General features: G+C 58.7%; 3 protein-coding genes across 8 annotated transcripts in view; 1 reads left to right on the top strand and 2 right to left on the bottom strand.

The window, feature by feature from the left end:
• Positions 1-2,107: 2,107 nt before the first annotated feature.
• DDIT4 (DNA damage inducible transcript 4) lies at positions 2,108-3,527 on the bottom strand. Its single transcript, XM_059477534.1, has 2 exons — positions 3,367-3,527; positions 2,108-3,165 (listed from the first exon to the last, which is right to left on the bottom strand). The coding sequence occupies exons 1-2, from the start codon at positions 3,461-3,463 to the stop codon at positions 2,684-2,686; spliced, it is 579 nt and encodes a 192-aa protein (XP_059333517.1). The 5' UTR covers positions 3,464-3,527; the 3' UTR covers positions 2,108-2,683.
• A 5,825-nt stretch (positions 3,528-9,352) lies between these two features.
• ANAPC16 (anaphase promoting complex subunit 16) lies at positions 9,353-15,716 on the bottom strand. Its single transcript, XM_059477194.1, has 4 exons — positions 15,590-15,716; positions 13,738-13,895; positions 11,764-11,838; positions 9,353-10,095 (listed from the first exon to the last, which is right to left on the bottom strand). Exons 2-4 carry the CDS (start codon positions 13,877-13,879, stop codon positions 9,980-9,982), a joined length of 333 nt encoding a protein of 110 aa, XP_059333177.1. The 5' UTR covers positions 13,880-13,895; positions 15,590-15,716; the 3' UTR covers positions 9,353-9,979.
• ASCC1 (activating signal cointegrator 1 complex subunit 1) overlaps positions 15,475-16,470 on the top strand; it is a 34,528-nt gene continuing 33,532 nt past the window's right edge. The window contains exon 1 of one of the 6 annotated variants that reach the window (XM_059477189.1): positions 15,475-15,521. Coding sequence is in view for 2 of the 6 variants with exons in the window: in XM_059477186.1 (XP_059333169.1) it covers positions 16,327-16,385 (59 nt within the window). In the remaining 4 variants the exon portion in view is untranslated. Of the gene's footprint in view, positions 15,522-15,656; positions 15,676-15,877; positions 16,404-16,470 lie in introns of those variants that run through there. The other 5 variants (XM_059477191.1, XM_059477192.1, XM_059477188.1 and 2 more) reach the window with 5 other exon arrangements.

The raw sequence follows: 16,470 nt of genomic DNA, 5'->3' as shown, positions 1-16,470 counted from the left end.
AAGTACTTTTGGTACACCAAAGTGCTGGAAGCTCTGGGTGGGAATTTCCCCCTTTTCCTCCTTCTCTCAGAGGCCAAGAGTTGGAATTTCTCCCCTTTCCCTTTTTTCCCTGCTCTCAGAGGCCAAGGATCACATCTCTGCCATTTCCCCTCTGTGGTGAGTCAGCCCTGCTGGCACAGGGCACACAGCCCAGGTTTTGGGGAGGTTTTGCTGCATTTTGGGTCATTCCCAGCCCGGAGCGATGGGAGACACTCTTGAATTTCAGGGTATGCTGGTCCCTCCCCACTCACCAAAGCTGTGGGTGGTTTGAGCTGCCCATTAGCTCGTTAGCCCAAGCTTTTAATTGGAGCGGCTGCCAAAGGCAGGGAGGCATCAAAGGCAGACAGGTGCTCCTGGAACGTCCTCCTCTGGCAGGCAGGGAGCCAAGGAGACCCCTCTTCCCCCATCACTGTTTTTGGTAGCAAAACCACGAGGGTGTAGTGCTATCCTGGGATTTAAACCCTCACTTGCATTATTGCTGCTGATGCCCCCAAAAATCTCCCTTTCCTCTGCTGGCACCTGGGATCCTCGGGCTGATGCTGGTGCCACAAATAGCCCAACTCTTCCCAGGTCCCAAAATATCCCTCTGTGTAACCCCTGCCGTGGGAGACATTTGATCCAGCCTCACTGGAAGCTTCTGCACTTCCCAGGGAGCTGCCAAACCCCAGGGACCTTGAGGCTCCCCCAAATTTCTCAGGGAAAGGCCATTTTGCTATAAATAAAAGCAAAGTTTCACCTTCATAGCTGGGGCTGTGACTGGGTGGTGCCACACAGAATGTTTTGGTGGGCACCCACAGGACAGAGGCTGTGTTGGCTTTTGGGAGTTTTGGTGGGGTTTTCTTTTCGTTTTCTTGGTGTGATCATTTAAAAAATTGGATGCAGAGCCCTTTGCCTTCCCTGAGAGTGGCTGGTGGGGGTGACAAGCAGGGGTGATGCTGCTGTGGCAGCACAGGGGCAGGGCCACCCCTTCAGGAGCTGGGTGTTCAAAACTCCCCGTGTTTCTGGAGCTGTAAATTCACTGCCAGAGCCAGGGGCAGGGCTGGTGGTGCTGCCAATCTCCTGTTGTGCCCTCCCTGGGATCGGCGCTGCCTCCAGCCCGGGCTGCCCCAGGAACTGCGGCTTTGCAGCTCCCTTTCCGCCCCTCTCCCTGTCCCCAGGGGTGGCTTTGTGCTGGGTGTACCCACAGGGGCTGCCCCGCACGTGAAGGGGGCATGCTCTAGCATGTGATCCTTTGAGAAATGCTCCAAACCCCAATATTTCAGGGGAAATCCTCCCCCTCTTTGCACAGGTGTATGTCTGTGTAAAGGTGCGTTCCCAGCTGTGTGAGCCTGGCTGTGCTCGTTGTCCTGACTGCTGCGAGGTGATATTTACACCAGTGAGCAACCTCTGCTCCAAAATTCCAGTTATGGGTCATTAATATCAAAAACAAGGTTTTTATGGTGAAAATGCTCATCAAAAAGTCACTGTTTGTCTGTCCACAGTGATACAGTTTGTCTGCAGGAGTATTAAAAATAAAAATCCAAACAAAAACCAACCCAAGGCTGAGCCAGGAGGAGCTCACATGTGAATGGAAATGGCTTTTCAGGCTGGTTTTATCCCCCCACACCTTCCACGGGCTCCTCGTTTGCCAAGCAGCTCAATTATCCTTGAGTGAAAGCCTCTTCCCCGAGGCCTCTAATTGCAGGTTTGGGTAATTGGCCTCGGTGTTGCAGAGGGTGTTTGGGCTGGGCCGTGCTCCCCCTCCCCGCCAGGTGTGACCCTCCTCCTCCTCAGTCCCAGTTTGAGCCCGTTCTCCTGGGTTTCTGCCCCAATTCCCAGCCGTGGGTGCCCGGGAGGAGCAGCAGCGCCTCGCTGGGTGTTGGGGGCTCCTGGAGCAGCTCGGGGTCCTGACTCAGCCCCTGAGTCACAGCCCCGTGGCTCCCATGGGTGCACTGGGATTCCCCACCATTCCCAAAACACCCAGCTCCCACCGCAGGGCTGCCCTGCCAGGGAAAGGCTGGGAATTTCAGAGCAGGGGTTGCATCAGCCCTCCCCCAGCAGAGGTGACAACAGCGAGACAGACGGCAGCTTATCAATCAAGACAAGTTTTATTAGAAAAGTAAAAAAAACACCCGACACGATTGCATAGGAATTGTCGCACTTGAACATCAAGTGTATGAGTGTAAACTGTAACCAACGGAGCGCCCCCAGCGTGCCGGGGCCAGGGTCCTGCCCTCCGGCCCCTCTCCCGATCAAAGACACAATTCCAGCCGGGCTCGGCCTTTGATCCAGACCCCCTCGGCCGCCGCGCTCCCCTCCCCGAGACCCCATTGATTACAATCCTGGTTTACAAAAAAAAACCCCATGATTGATTGATCAGGCATCGGGAGACCGGCACCCCTCCAGCAGCCCCGCTGCCGCCTCCGGAGCGCCGGGATCACCCCGCAATCACCGACGGCAGGGAGCGACCTCGGCCCGGGACGTCCCGGCTGCTCCACGGCAGGGATGTCCCGACTCGGGCAGGGCCATGGGGAGCTCGGCCCGCCCCAGCTACTTCCACCTACAGCCCTACTCCAGCCTAACTAAACTACAGCGGCTGCAGGAGCCGCCACGCTCTGCCCGGCTCTTCCGAAGCACTCGGCAATGGCTCCTCCGGCGCGGCTGCTCAGCACTCCTCGATCAGCAGCTGCTCGGAGCTGTACAGCTTCTTCTTCATCACCCTGAAGCCCGTGCTCAGCTTCAGCGGCGGGAAGGCCGGCCCCGAGGCGAAGAGTCCCTGGATCTTGGGCCACAGGCGGGAGTCCAGGCGGAGCACCAGGGTGAGCTGGAAGGTGGGCACCACGCCGGGGTCGGCGGCGATGTGCCCCACGTCGTGGCAGGCCTTGCCGTGCTCCACGCACAGGTCCAGGAGGGCCCCGCGCAGCCCGCAGGGTTCGCTGCACGCCAGGCGCAGCAGCTCCGCCCGCACCTGCGCCTGCAGCTGGGCCGGCATCAGGAGCCGCCAGCAGCGCTTGGAGCCCAGCGGGGCCCGGCCCAGCGCGGCCCGCACCTCCTCCAGCAGGCTGGCGCACAGCAGCTCGTCCTCGGGGTCGTGCAGCAGCTCCAGGTCCATGTCCGGCAGGGAGACACCCTCGGCGTACTCGGCATCTGCGGAGGGGACAGAGGCGGGTCAGCGCCGGAGGTCTCAGAACCCCGAGACACCGATGCCAGCGGTTCAGGGCTGTACCAGGGGTGCTCTGGGACACACCGACCCAGGGCTTTGGGGGCATGGTACAGCACCTCCACCCCTCCGCCCAGGGACCCTCACCCATTTATCCATCTTCCGGCCCTTGAGGGGCCCGCACTCACCTCCCTCCGAGCCGGAGGCGCTGCCCACAGACTCGCAGTCGGAGGTCTCCAAGCGGCCCCGCTCGCCGCCCGCCAGCCGCTCCCACAGCCCGGGCATGGCTCCGGACACCGCACCACCCGCTCGGGCCCGGCTCCGCCGCCGCTCTATCCGCGCCGCCCGCGCCCCACCCTTATATAGCCGCGGCGCGCCTGGCCACGCCCCCCTCCCCGTGCCCGCCAATGGGAGCGCGGGGCACGTCCGCGGCGTCTCTCCTGCCCGGTGACAGCGGAGAGGCCACGCCCCCTCCACAGGCCACGCCCCCTGGCGGCCGGCGCGGCCCCGGGCGCTGCAAACGGGAGCCGCGGTTGCGTCAGGGCCGGCCCGGGGTACCGGGGCTGCCCCGCACCCACCCCGGCCCCGCACCCACCCCGGGCCCGCACAGCACCCCCGGCACCCCCCGGTCCGCACAGCACCCCCGGACACCCTCCGTGCCCGGGATCACCCCCGGGCCAGCCCACCGCCCGGGCACACCATCACGGTCCGGTGGGGCGGGGGACACCCGCCGCGTCCCCGCGGTCCCCGACCCTCCGTGGGCCGGGAAGCCGATGAGGGTTCCCCTATGGGTTATTGGGGTTCGATCCGCCCCGTCTGCCAGGGGCTGTTTGCGCGGTGGCACCGGCGGGTGCTGCTGCCCTGGCACGGATGGGGCTGAGCCCTGCAGACCCGCTCCGGGACCAGCCCCACCGGGAGCACACCGGGGTGCCGGGGTCCCGCTCCTGGCCCTGTCCCGCTTTCCTAAGTCAGGAACGGATGGTGGAGTGAACCTTGTTGGAGATCAAGGGGTGCGGGGGCAGGGCACGGCCAGGCTGGGATGGGGTTCTGCTACTGAGCAGGGCACTGGCCAGGCTCTGGTACCCCCATCTGCCTTCAGTGGGGTCCCTTAAATAAGGGATGGAGTTCTGCTCAGTGCCAGTCTGTGAGTGACCCCATCTGCCATCCCTGGTGTTCCCTAAATCAGGGATGGAGTTCTGTTCACTGCCAGACTGGGGTAACCCCATTTGCTTTCCCTGTTGTCCCCTAAATGTGGGATGGGGTTCACTCAGTGCCAGGCTGTGGTACCCCCACCTGCCTTCCCTGGTGTCCCCTAAATGTGGGATGGGGTTCACTCAGTGCCAGGCTGTGGCACCCCCATCTGCCCCCCCTAACTCCCGCCGGGACACGGCCGAGCCCCGGTGTGTGCCCCGCTGTCCCCCGCGGCCGTGCCGGTCCCCACGTCCGTGACCTTTCCCTTTCCCAGGGCAGCCCCTGCGGAGCGAAGGAGGCGGTGGCAGATAAGGGGCTTTGTTTGTCCTCCCGCCGCGCTGCCCGCGGCTTTATCGGAGGGGCTGAGCTGGCTCCGAAGGCAGCCCGGGCTCTATCTCGGCTGCTGTCCTTGCCGAGCCCGCGGGGATCAGAGCCCGGCGATAAACACGGAGCGGAGCGGGGCGCACGGGGCTCACGGGGCTCACAGGGCTCACGGGGCTCACGGGGTTCACGGGGCTCATGGGGCTCATGGGGCACACGAGGCACACGGAGCAGAGCGGGGCTCACGGGGCACACGGGGCACAGCAGGGCACACGGGGCTCATGGGGCTCACGGGGCTCACGGGGCTCACAGGGCACACGGGGCACACGGGGCACACAGGGCACACGGGGCACACGGGGCACAGCAGGGCACACGGGGCTCACGGGGCTCACAGGGCACACGGGGCTCACGGGGCTCACGGGGCACACGGGGCACAGCAGGGCACACGGGGCACACGGGGCACAGCAGGGCACATGGGGCTCACAGGGCACACGGGGCTCACGGGGCACACAGGGCTCAGAGGGCACACGGGGCACAGCAGGGCACACGGGGCTCATGGGGCTCACGGGGCTCACGGGGCACACGGAGCAGAGCGGGGCACACAGGGCTCACAGGGCACACGGGGCACAGCAGGGCACACGGGGCTCATGGGGCTCACGGGGCTCACAGGGCACACGGAGCAGAGCGGGGCACACAGGGCTCACAGGGCACACGGGGCTCACGGGGCACACGGGCCACAGCAGGGCACAGCAGGGCACACAGGGCTCACGGGGCACACAGGGCTCACAGGGCACACGGGGCACACGGGGCACACGGGGCCCCACCTGCTCCCACCCAAAGGGGCACAAAGGGCTCCGGGCACCCCACCGGCAGCTGCAGCTGCTTTTGGGGGTCACAGCTTGAATCCATCTGCATTCTGGGCGTGGAAGTCCGGGCTGGGGAGTGGGTAGCATCCCAGGGAGCAGAGGAGAGGTGTGGGGAGCTGGGAACAAGTCCTGGCTTGTGCCCACAGCTTGCAGAGATACTCCCTCGGTTTTTGGGACAAAAAAAATGAACAATCCCCCAGCCCCCAGCTGTTAAAAATACACCTCAATATTTGCACACTCAGCGGGATGCTGCTTGGGATCCTGTTTTTCACAAAATGCACCTCATGGGTTATTTCTTCCCACAGCCACCAAGACATTGGTACAAATGTTGGCTGGTTGAGGCTGAAAATAGAGGAGGATTTGCTGGTTTGGGGGGTCAAAATGGGGGGGAAGCAGCAAATAAACAAAAAAGAGGTAAAGGACCACAGGGAAGGCGCCCAGCTAAAAATAAGCTGGAATTCTAGAGCCAAGCATAAATATTTTTCTTTCTTTGCCATAACATCTTCTAGTAGGCAGCAGAGCAAGCAGCTCTGGTGCGATGGCAAGTTTTAAAGGGAAATGTAATTTTTGATCCCTGCAATAAAATAACCCAGCTGGGAGAGGAGGGCAGGCAATGTGGGGCTGGCAGCTCCTTCTGCTTCCCAAAAGAAGCTGGGATCCAGGCCACTCCTCTGCAGCAGGGCCTCTAGGAACGGTTTTGGGCTGGAAAGCAAAGTTTTAGCATTGGTAATCCCTGCACTTCCCCTCCCCTGGTGCTGCTGCTGGCAGTGCACCCGGCGTGGTTTCTGTGCAGGAGCAGCGTGTGTTTCCCCCTGACCTGCTGTCCTTTCTGGGAGAGCAGGGATTGAGGCTTTCTGGACAGCCTGTTCCCAGCCTGTCTGTCCCAGCCGTGCCTGCCCCCCGTGTCTGGGCTGGGTTGACTCCCTCGCTCTGATTCCCAGCCCGGCAGTGCAAAGGGTTAAGCAGGAGCCGGGGGAGCGGCTGGCACTGTCGAGGGTCCTTGGCCGGGCCCCTGCCCCGATGTGCTGAGCTCAGCGCTTTGCAGGCTGCAGGGGAGGGGGCTGGGAAGGAGGAGGAGGAAGGGAGGAGATGTACTGAGGGGCTCAGCGAGTGCTCTGGCTCACGTCGCTGCACACTGTGCAGTGGGGAGCAAACTCCTGACCCATGGGCTACTGCTATGGAGGAGCCCCTGGCTTCGTTTTTTTCCCAAAAAATCGCTTTTAGTTAAATTTACACCCTGTTTTGTCACACGGGGCTGGCACTGACACTGCTGGGATCCTTTGTGTCCAAGCAACAGAGGGGCTGAGGCCATGGTTTATTCTGTGCTGGTGGGGTGGGTGTCCCTCACAGCGGGTCCCTGGTGGTGGCTGGGGGTGACAGGCACCGAGGGGTGACCCTGCACCCCCGAGCCCCTGGCCAGCCCGGCAGGTGAGCTGTGGCTGCGTGGGCCGCGGTGGCAGGTCCCGGCGTGCCGCCGGCCGGGCAGGCCTGTGCCACAGCCAAACCTCGCGGGCCCGGCGGTCGCCCCGGGACAGGCAGCGGCAGGAGCCGGGCGGGGAATGGGGAACGTGCAGCCATGAGGGTGGTGGCCAGGCTTTGGCAGCCGGGATGCCGAGCTGAGTGCTGCGTTGAGTGCTGGGTTGAGTGCTGGGTTGAGTTCCAGGTGGGCACCGTGTCCTTGGCAGGGTGTGGGCTGTGAAACTCCTCTCGCCGCGGGTGCTTCTGGGGGAGAAGATGGCAGAGGGTGTTTCTGGGGGTGCTGCCCCACACTGCAGCATCCTGGATGTTGGGAGAGGCCCTCCCTGCGGGCGGCCTGCCCGGGCAGCGAGGCGAGCGCGTGCCTTGGCTCCATGGCCGGCGCTGGGGCCTGGCCAGCGGCGAGAGGAGCCGGGGAGGGGAGGTGTGAGCGGGGCCTGTGCCGGTACATAACGTTCTGCTGCGAGCACCCACAGGAAAACCAACAGCAGCTCTGAACGAGGCTCTTTGTTCGGCTCTTTTTTTATTTCCCCTCCCCGCATCAACTTTTTCTGGCAGCTGCCGGGCTCCCTCCCCCCTGCGGCCCCCCGAGCTCCCGGGACCCCGGGCCAGGGGGACGTGGGGCTTCCACACCCCAAGGAGAAATACCCACCGCTGGCTCAGCCGCACCGATCTGTAAGGCAGGAAATAGGCTGGTCCGGGAGTTTCCAGCTGCCAGGGAAAACCTGGGTTTGGAGGAGGGGGAGCGTGGCAGGCTTTGCCCGTACGGATCCCTCCAGTTCTCCCTGCCTTACATAAAGTGTTTACTGAGAGGGAGGAGGGAACGGCCAACAACATGTTTTTGCATTCGTAGTACTGTACAGGGTGAACTTTTCACTTCCTCTCAATGGCTCTCACACATGTGTCTATTTTGGTGTTGGGCACACATACAAACACACCATGTACAGCACAGAGCTGGGGACGTTCCCTGCTCCTGCTCTGTCCCAGCACAAGAAACTGCTGCAAAACAAGCAATGGGAGGAGGGCGAGGGGGATAAATCTCAGCCCCGCCGTGCTCTGGATCTGGATGGGGAAGTCTGGGCAATGCTGGGGCACTGCATCCCCTGGGCAGAGCTGCAGGCACAGAGCCCCTGGCATCCCAGGAGGGCTGGCAGGGTGGAAAGTTTCCCAAGTAGAGCAGTGAAAAGGAAAAGCTCTTTCTGTGCCTGACTGCGCTGGGTCAGCGAGCAGGGGTTACCGGGTGTGGGTGAGGGAGTTTGGGGGATCTGCTGCTCCGCTCCCAAACCCCACAATGCCATGGGGTGAGAATTTTGGCAGGTTTGGCCAAGGTAGATGTAGGTGGTTGGAGTGAGCAGGATTAAAAATAGATGCCACCGAGCAAATAAAAGCGGAGGGCTGAAGCGCTCCCTCCTTTCCCGAGCAAGCCCATCTGGGATGGATGGAGTGTGAATCCTGCCTGCCATCACGTTTGAGCCGCTGAGTGTGCAGGAGGCCCCCACAGAGCAGGGCCTGGCAGCTCTCCAAGGCTGGGGAGGAGGTTTTCCGGGCTGGGGCCGGGGCTGGGGCTCAGGCAGCGTGGGACAGTCTCAGCTGAGCTCAGCCCTACGTGAGAACGGCCCTGCGCTGCTCCCGCAGCCACGCGGTGAATTTCCACGGAGCTGGAATTGCGGCTTCACCGCGGCTCAGGCAGCGTGGGGCTCGGCATTGCCCACAGCTGGCTCTTGGCACTGCAACTGATTTATGCACAGCAACACACACAAAAGGTGGCTGTGTGTTTTCCCCCCTCAGTTTTAGCTAATTGCTGGTGATCTGAAATGGGAACGGATCCCAGTTAATCTGTTTCAATGCAGATGCGGCTGGGCTGAAATAGTGAGTACAAAATACAATCATCTCGTGAGATGTTGAAAATGGAAAAATTAGGCATCTGGAGCAGTAAATCAAATAATTGTTTGCATACGGTGCTGCTCCTACCCCCTGCTGGCCAGCAGAGCCATGGGGCGAAGGCTCTCATCCATGGAAAATCAACATGTTGAAATGGTTACGCCAGAACATGGAAATCCAGTTCCCTCCAAGAACAGAAGTGAAGTACAACCGAAAAACAAGACTATTAAAATGGTTGGATTTAAACCAGGGTCTTCTCCTGTGGCTGAGTTAAACCAGGATTCAAATCTGACTTAAACCAAGCCAATTTTCAGTATGGTTTGGTTCCTCTCACATCAAACTTCAGTCTCCATCATGACAGCTGATCTGCCTCTGAGCTTCACTAAACCTCCTAACTCCCAAACAGCTGATTGTTTCCCTCATCAGACCAGACAAAGAGTTTCAAAGACAGAGTTATTTTATTGTCACAGAGAAATCTAATACAGAACTAAGAGGACAAAGTTTCAGGGTATTAAAAGACTGAGCAGTGTCCTGCCAGCGCTACCAGACAAACGGCGATGGAGAGGGAAGGGCTTGAGCAGTGGCCGAGGCACTGCTGCAGGAGGTGACACCGTTGTCCCCTCACCCAGCGCTGGGACAGTCTGTGTCCATCCCCCAGAAGGACGGCAGGGGCTGAGGAGTGCTTCTGGCACTTGCTCCAGAGGGTTTCCCCGCTCACCCAGCGCTCCTGCTGCGCTCCAGCAGGAACCCAGGTCGAGTTACGAGGTCGCCCTCCCCACACTGTCCCTGTGCCCCCTCTGTAAACAACACAGAGATTATCCAGGGGCTGTACAGCTGATCCTGCCTTCTAACTTACAGAAACCAAGCCCTGCCAGCCTGGAAGGACCTACAGAATCTCGTCATTTCCGTTTATTGGCAGCTTTACTGGGGATCCCCACTCTCAAAAAAAAACCCAAAGCCCCATCCTGCCGATGCAGCTGCCAGCATCTGATAGATGGGGGGTGTTTTGGAGCCAAGCCAGGGAACGTTTTTCTTCTGCTCCCTGACAGCAGTGATCCAGACACGCTCAGCCTGAGGAGGGAGTGAATCCCAGGAGCTGCTCTATTGGCTTGTACCTCCACTCATCTGCCTCCAGCTCTTCCACCAGACCAGCAAGTTTTTCCATCCTTGCGACTTGTTGATCTGCAAGGAGTTCAAAGGTAACTGTGGTTTGCAATGGCAGTGCAATTAAAGCTTTCAATTAGATGCAAATTCCCAGCTGTCAGTGGGGAGCAGGGCAGAATGGAACCCACGGAGCCCATTTGAATTGAAACCCACTCTGTGCAAACAGCGAGGAGAAAGCAGGGACAGGCTTTTCTGCCCCAGTGTGTGTTTACCCATCCCTGCCCGTGCCACGTATATTCAAGTCCCAACAGGGAAACATCAGGCCCATTAGTGTACAGGGGTGAAAACAGGATGAAGCTCATTTCATAAAGCATAAATATTTATAGTGCAGAGGAACAGAGAAGTTCAGAGAGGGCTTGGTCAGCCCATGGTAGAGCTGGGTGCAGCAGGAGGAACTGTGCTTTTGATGAAGGTCCCTGGAGGAGGACCTGGATGAGGGTGGCAGAGAGGCTCTGCAACCAGAGCCTGCTGATGAGAGGAAGGTCCCCAGACAACATCTTCCTCTCAGATTTATTTATTACCAGTTGGGCACACAGTGTCCATTTTCAGTTAGATGTGCTGCAGTGATGCAGAGATGGGAATGTCCCTTCTCCCAGCTCTGCTGAGGTCTAACAGTGCTGTAAGCTCACTGCAGCCTCTTGGGGAGACGGCCCAGGGCTAGCAAGAGGCATAACATAAACTGTGTGTGATTTGTGCTGACTGCAGCAGTGGGTGCTTTAAGAGGGACTGTTCTCACCCCACCTCCTGCACCCTTTTGGAAACTGTCAAACAAACAAGCCAAAAAATGATGACCTCAATCTTTTTTTTTTAAGCCCTCCAACTTTCTTACAGGGAGCAAACAGAGAGGTGCTCCACACTTGCAAAGGCTGGTGTCTGTTGGGGTGCCAGACTGTGTAGCAGCCCCTAGTAGCTGCCGCCACAGCACAGCTCTGGAAACAATGGCTCTGGAGCTCAGCTGTGCTTTCTGGTGCAGAAATACAGGATCACGGCCTTGTAAGCTGCTGCACACCCCCACAGCTGGAGGAGGACAGGAAACCTCTCCACTCAGAGACAACAGGTGGAAGTACCATTCTGGCTGACAGAGGTGGGGACTAGAGAGGATGTGACCCTCGAGCAGCAGACAGGATCTGCTGCTGGGCTCTGTGAGAACCAAAGCTGTGACACAGCCCAGCCCACAGCTGGGTCACAGGCACCTGGGCGAGGGCAAAGGGCCTGGCAGGGAAGCAGAGGCTCAAACAGGACGTCAGGCTGCTCCCTGGGGAGGCAGGGAGTGTTCTCAGCCCTGTCACGCCACGCCACGCGCGGCCGCCTCCCCAGTGACTGGGGAAACCTCACCTGACCCTGCCAGGGCCACAGGGCTCAGCAGAGAAACAAAGGTGCAGTGGAGCGTCCCTGTGCCCCAGGCAGAGACACTCAGTGCCGGCCGAGATCAGAGCGTGGGCGTTTCCTGCCCAGAGCCTCCTCCTCCTCCCGCCTCACCTTGTGCTGCCACACAGCCAGGGATAAACAAGCGTCGGAGGCACAGCCCGTTCCCACCCCGCCTCTGTGGGCTCCCAGCGCTTTGCATAGGGCTGGCAAAAGGACTCGGTGGTGGCCTGACTGAGCACTCACGCTGCTTTCTTGTGGCTGACAGCCCGGAGCAGGGCAGGCTTTGCCCCCGCCGCCCTCCCCGAGCCTCACGCTTACCGTGCTTCACTTGCTTCAGCGTGGATGCAACCTGAAAGCTGAACACAGACTCACACAGGAACCTCTCAGAGCCATCTGTGAACAGAATAAGGAGATGGTTGAACCCCAGTTTGAGGCTGAGCAGCCTTCAGAGCCCCTGATCTCCTGTTTTAATGTTTGAGGTGTGGGTTGACTCTTGCCTTGTTCTGACACTTTCCCCTGTGCTGACTACAGACCCTGCACAGGGCTTTGGCTGCTTCCTGATGCTGCCTGGGAAGACATCCCAGAAGAAATTCTGTTACATTCCCTCTGACAAGCAATTTTAGTTCATTTTAAATAGAAGTTAAGCTAAGGAGAAGCCAGGTAATGTTATGGCAGTCTCTGACTCCCTCAGGGCTCAGACGCTCGTGTCCTTAGAATGCTTTAGGATTTCCCATGGGCTCAGACCATAACCCTACACAGAGTTTCAAATAATGTGTATCTTGCCATCCAAGTCAGTAATTGATCATGTAAGTGACTCAGAAATAAAACAATCTGGGAAACACAGCTAATTGTGTACCAAGCACTGCCATAGTTTCTACTGCCTCCTTCTAAAAAACCCCAAAATACCTACGGGTTTATTTAGAAACAAGTGAGATAGCCAAAGCAGCAATAAAAATCAGTCAGACAGTGGGAATTTTTGAACAGGAAACTGCAGCTTCTCCTCTGGCAGCTGCCTGATGAAAGAATGAGTGTATCACCTTTGGTGTCAGAAATTCAAAAGCCAGTCTAGAGCTTCCTGCAACAGGGACAGTGTTTGGTTGCTGCTGCCACCCAGAGCAGGTGAACCGCTGTGATTCTGGTAAAGAGGTCAGCCCAAAGCACAACCCATTTAAAGCTCTGTGCCACAACAATTGGAGAGCAGTTTCAAAGACAAAAATCTGGAAATACCTAATCCAAAGCTGAACCCCAGGAAAGAGCTGGAGTTTCACTGTGCTCAGAGCTTCCTCTCACAAGTGCTGCCCCAAATACATTGTGGAGATATCAGCAAGAACTTTTTCAGGGAAAAACATTGGAAGGGGCTGTCCAGGTAGGTGGTGGACAGTTCCTGGAGGTGTGCAAGGGATAACTGGACATGGCACTCAGTACTCTGGTGCTGCTGGCAAGGTGGGGATTGGTCACAGGCTGGACTCGATGGTCTTGGAGGTCTTTTCCAACCTAAATGTTGGATTCTCTCCTCCAATTCCCTCTCTGTCCTGCTGAGTGGCTCTCAGGAGGAACACCTGCCTGTCTATTTGGTAACACGAGGTGCTTCATTACTTTAATTTGTTTTGAGGGCTTGTTAAGTTCTGTGAGCAAACCTTTAGTCATAATTACTTCAATAGCCTGGCATATGGGCTCTAATGTGTAATAAAAACAACCCTTCAACAGCACAGCCAGCAGCTCCCAGCTGCCCTGGGCTGCCACAGGGACACTCCAGCCATGCCACGGTAACAAGGGAAGTTCAAGGGGAGCAGACACAGGTTTAACTCTGTCACCTGGAGGACCTGCCCTTCCTCCCTCACCCAGAGCTTCCTGGGCTTCTCCTTCCACGATCCCGATGAAGCTGGTGGCAGGGCTCGGGCACCCAGATGCAGGCTGGCAACGAGACAAGCTGCCGCCTGGACTAACCCAGTCAAATCCAACCCAAACCAAGAAAATTACTACTTCTGCCAAGAAAAATATTCCTGTCTCAGCTATCCCCGCAGCAACCCCTGCCCGACATCAAAGGATTAGCTAACAATGAGCAATTAACCCTGTCATGTTCCCTTTCAGGTAGATACTTCCTGGTCTGAAGTGTTGTCATGGAGATAAAAAGGAGGTGACAGCCAGAAAAATCCCTTCTTCATGGACTGGTGGGAAAGCCGGGACCAACCAAACCCCGGTGCTTCCTTTCTACCTCCAGCTTTTGCCAGCGGGGTGGGAAGTTCAGCAGCTGAAGGAGGAGCGGGGAAGGAGAAGGGCAGCAGCAATCACCTTCCAGCATCTCCCCAGCTCCTTTGGGGTAAGTGAAGAGGGTTTTGCGGGGCGGCGCCAGGTCCGACACGCTGAACCCCGAGCCCGTCACGGAGCTGCCGCTGACTCCGCCAGCCGAGGAGGATGAGGAGGAGGCTGCCATGGCACCCTGGGCCAGCCTGCGGGACACAGACAGGAGTTAGGAGGGATGAAGGCAGCGAGGGGCAGGATGAAGCCGCCCCCGCTGCCCAGGCTGCCCTGGGTGTGTGGGAGAGCTGCCTGTGCCCGCTGTGGGGACGGGCACGGAGCTGTCACACCCCGAAACTGAAGGCAACCCCCGCTCCGACCCCTCGGAATTCCCCTGGGAATTCATCCAGAGCGTGCACAGAGTAACGAGGTGCAGGCTACTGGCCTGAATTCACCGGCCTTCAGCTGCCCTGGCGCCTGTCCCGCTGCCCAGGGCCATAAAAGGCGGGGTTTCTTTCCTTTTTTTCCTCCTCGTTTCCAGGAGCACAAACACAGAAGCGCTGCTGCCTCATAAAACCTGGAAGGCTGCGGGACTGCCAGTTCCAGCAGCACATCCTGCAGGGAGCCACGCCGTGCCTAACCCGCAGCAGCTGCTTTCTGCATCACTCAGACGTGCTTTTGCCTTTAAAACATTGCGTTTGACTTAAACTGGCAGTGCCTGAGGGTCCAGCACTGTGCAGCACAATTCCAGCTGCCTCTCGCACGCTCTCAGCCTTGTTTTTAAGAGGTACTGGGTTTGTCACAACGTGGGAATTAAAACTCCTCATGTCCCTCTCTGATAGTACAAAAGGTGTCACTTGGCCCTTATCAGTGACAGCACTTGCTGCTTTTCCAAATACTTACAAGCACTTCCAAATTATCCTGCCCATTTAATTCACTTCTGTTATCGTATTTATTTCTGCTGCAGGCTCTGCAGGGTACACACACAGTGCCCTTGGAAAGCACTCGAGGGTTTTGTGGACAAAATGGGGTTTTAAGACCTCAAAGCTCATCTCATTCCAACCCCTGCCATGGGCAGGGACACCTTCCACTATCCCAAGGTGCTCCAAGCCCCATCCAGCCTGGCCTTGGGCACTGCCAGGGATGAGACAGCCACAGCTTCTCTGGGCACCCTGTGCCAGGGGCTCACAGGGGATCATTTCCCTTGTGCCAGGGGCTCACAGAGAATAATAGAGAATAATTTCCCAATATCCCGCCTAACCCTGCCCTGTGTCAGTGGGAAGCCGTTCCCTTTGTCCAGTTCCTCCATCCCTTGTAAATAAGTTTCTCAAGAGTGCTCAGTGTTACTGAGCGCACCACAGAAAACAGCAGCTCACAGGAGCCTGGGGGCTTGGGGGCCGTGACGAAAAACGCCTGCATAAAGCAAACTTTTATTTTTGCCACGCTATACCCAGCAACACCTCCCTCAGCAAACCCTCGGGCTCAGCTCCCTGCTCGCAAGGGAGGTGCGAGATCGTTTGCGCTGAAACGATGCCAGCCGGGGCTCGCAGACCCGACAGATCCCTAAGTGTGGCTGCAGGGGGTTTATTTTAAACAAACACAGAGGAGAGGAGGCGGCAGGTCAGGGCGATGCCTGGGCCTGTTACAGGAACCTCCAGCCAACGCCTCAGGCGCCTCAGGCGCCGCCATCTTGGGGGGCGGGGAGCCCCGCGCTCCCGCCCCAGAGACCACGCCCCCACATCCCATGGCCACGCCCCCTAACGCCCATGGTCACGCCCCCCCACAGGCCACGCCTCCTCCCCGCCCTCCCGCCCATGGCCCCTCCGAGCCGCTTCCCGGTGAGTGCGGGGCCCACGCGCCGCCGCAGCCTCTGCCCTCCCCGCGCGCTCATGCCGTCGTCCTTCACCTTCCGGGCCGCCGCCGCCTCCCGGCGCTCCCCGGTCCCGTTGCCGAACCCTCTCTCCTTCACCCGGGAGCCCGGACGGCGGCTCGGTGCGGGCGGCGCGCGTGGCCGCGCTCGCGGTGCATGATGGGGCGGGGCGCGCGCCACTTCCGGCGGGGGGGGGGGGAGCGGGGACAAAATGGCGGCGGCGAAGGGAACGGGGACGCTTCGCTGCTCCTGCCGCCTTCCCGCAGCGGTGTCAGCGTAAAGCCGAGGGGTTCTGCTGCTGCAGTACCCGCGGGGCCCCGGGGATTTGCGCGGTGCGGGCCCTGCCGCCCTCCCCGGCTGGCGCGGAGCCGGCTCCCGCGGAGCCCCTCTGGATGCTGCCTCAGGAGTCGGATCCTGCAGCCCCAGCTGCGCTCTGCCTCCCGCTGTCGCTGCTCGCTTTGCAGAAGTCCTTGTGTCAAAAAATTGTGACACATTAAAGTATTAAAAACTACCCCCCTCCCTCCCGCCACCGAAAAAAAGCCTGTAAGCAAAAGCCCCAGCGACTGATTTTTCATGGCTTTTCCCGTCATTGTACACAGTTGGCCTCTGCACTTGTTTCCTTGAGCCACAGGAATTATTACTTTTATTGAAGTGTAATGGTTTTTATTGTCCTGTAAGTTCACATGATTGTGAGTCATTTCAAAAGGTGGGGCTCGAGCTGAAGGGAGAAGTATTAACATTAACCTTCTCAGCCTGATGTCACTCTGTGATAAATGCTAGTTGCTTCTGTGGCCAGCTCTTCTTTTTTTTCCTATTCTGTTGCAGTGGACAGGTAATCCTTCTGACAAAGGTGAATTTTTGGGTGGAAACTTTATTTTCTGAGTAACAGATTCTGGTTAAAAATTGAGATCCAATAT

The sequence above is a fragment of the Ammospiza nelsoni genome, chromosome 8 (assembly GCF_027579445.1).
Source record: "Ammospiza nelsoni isolate bAmmNel1 chromosome 8, bAmmNel1.pri, whole genome shotgun sequence".
In the NCBI taxonomy this organism is placed as follows: Eukaryota; Metazoa; Chordata; class Aves; order Passeriformes; family Passerellidae; genus Ammospiza; species Ammospiza nelsoni.
The sequence above is the reverse complement of the archived record's forward strand: the minus strand, read 5'-3'. Positions and strand labels throughout refer to the sequence as shown.

Excerpts from the sequence above, each read along its gene's own strand:
- DDIT4 (XM_059477534.1), bottom strand. The coding sequence starts at position 3,463 with ATGCCCGGGCTGTGGGAGCGGCTGGCGGGCGGCGAGCGGGGCCGCTTG. Across the intron at positions 3,166-3,366 it reads CGCCTCCGGCTCGGAGGGAG|ATGCCGAGTACGCCGAGGGT; the intron begins GTGAGTGCGGGC and ends TCCCCTCCGCAG.
- ANAPC16 (XM_059477194.1), bottom strand. The coding sequence starts at position 13,879 with ATGGCAGCCTCCTCCTCATCCTCCTCGGCTGGCGGAGTCAGCGGCAGC. Across the intron at positions 11,839-13,737 it reads AGCTGGGGAGATGCTGGAAG|ATGGCTCTGAGAGGTTCCTG; the intron begins GTGATTGCTGCT and ends TTCTGTTCACAG. Across the intron at positions 10,096-11,763 it reads GCTGAAGCAAGTGAAGCACG|ATCAACAAGTCGCAAGGATG; the intron begins GTAAGCGTGAGG and ends AACTCCTTGCAG.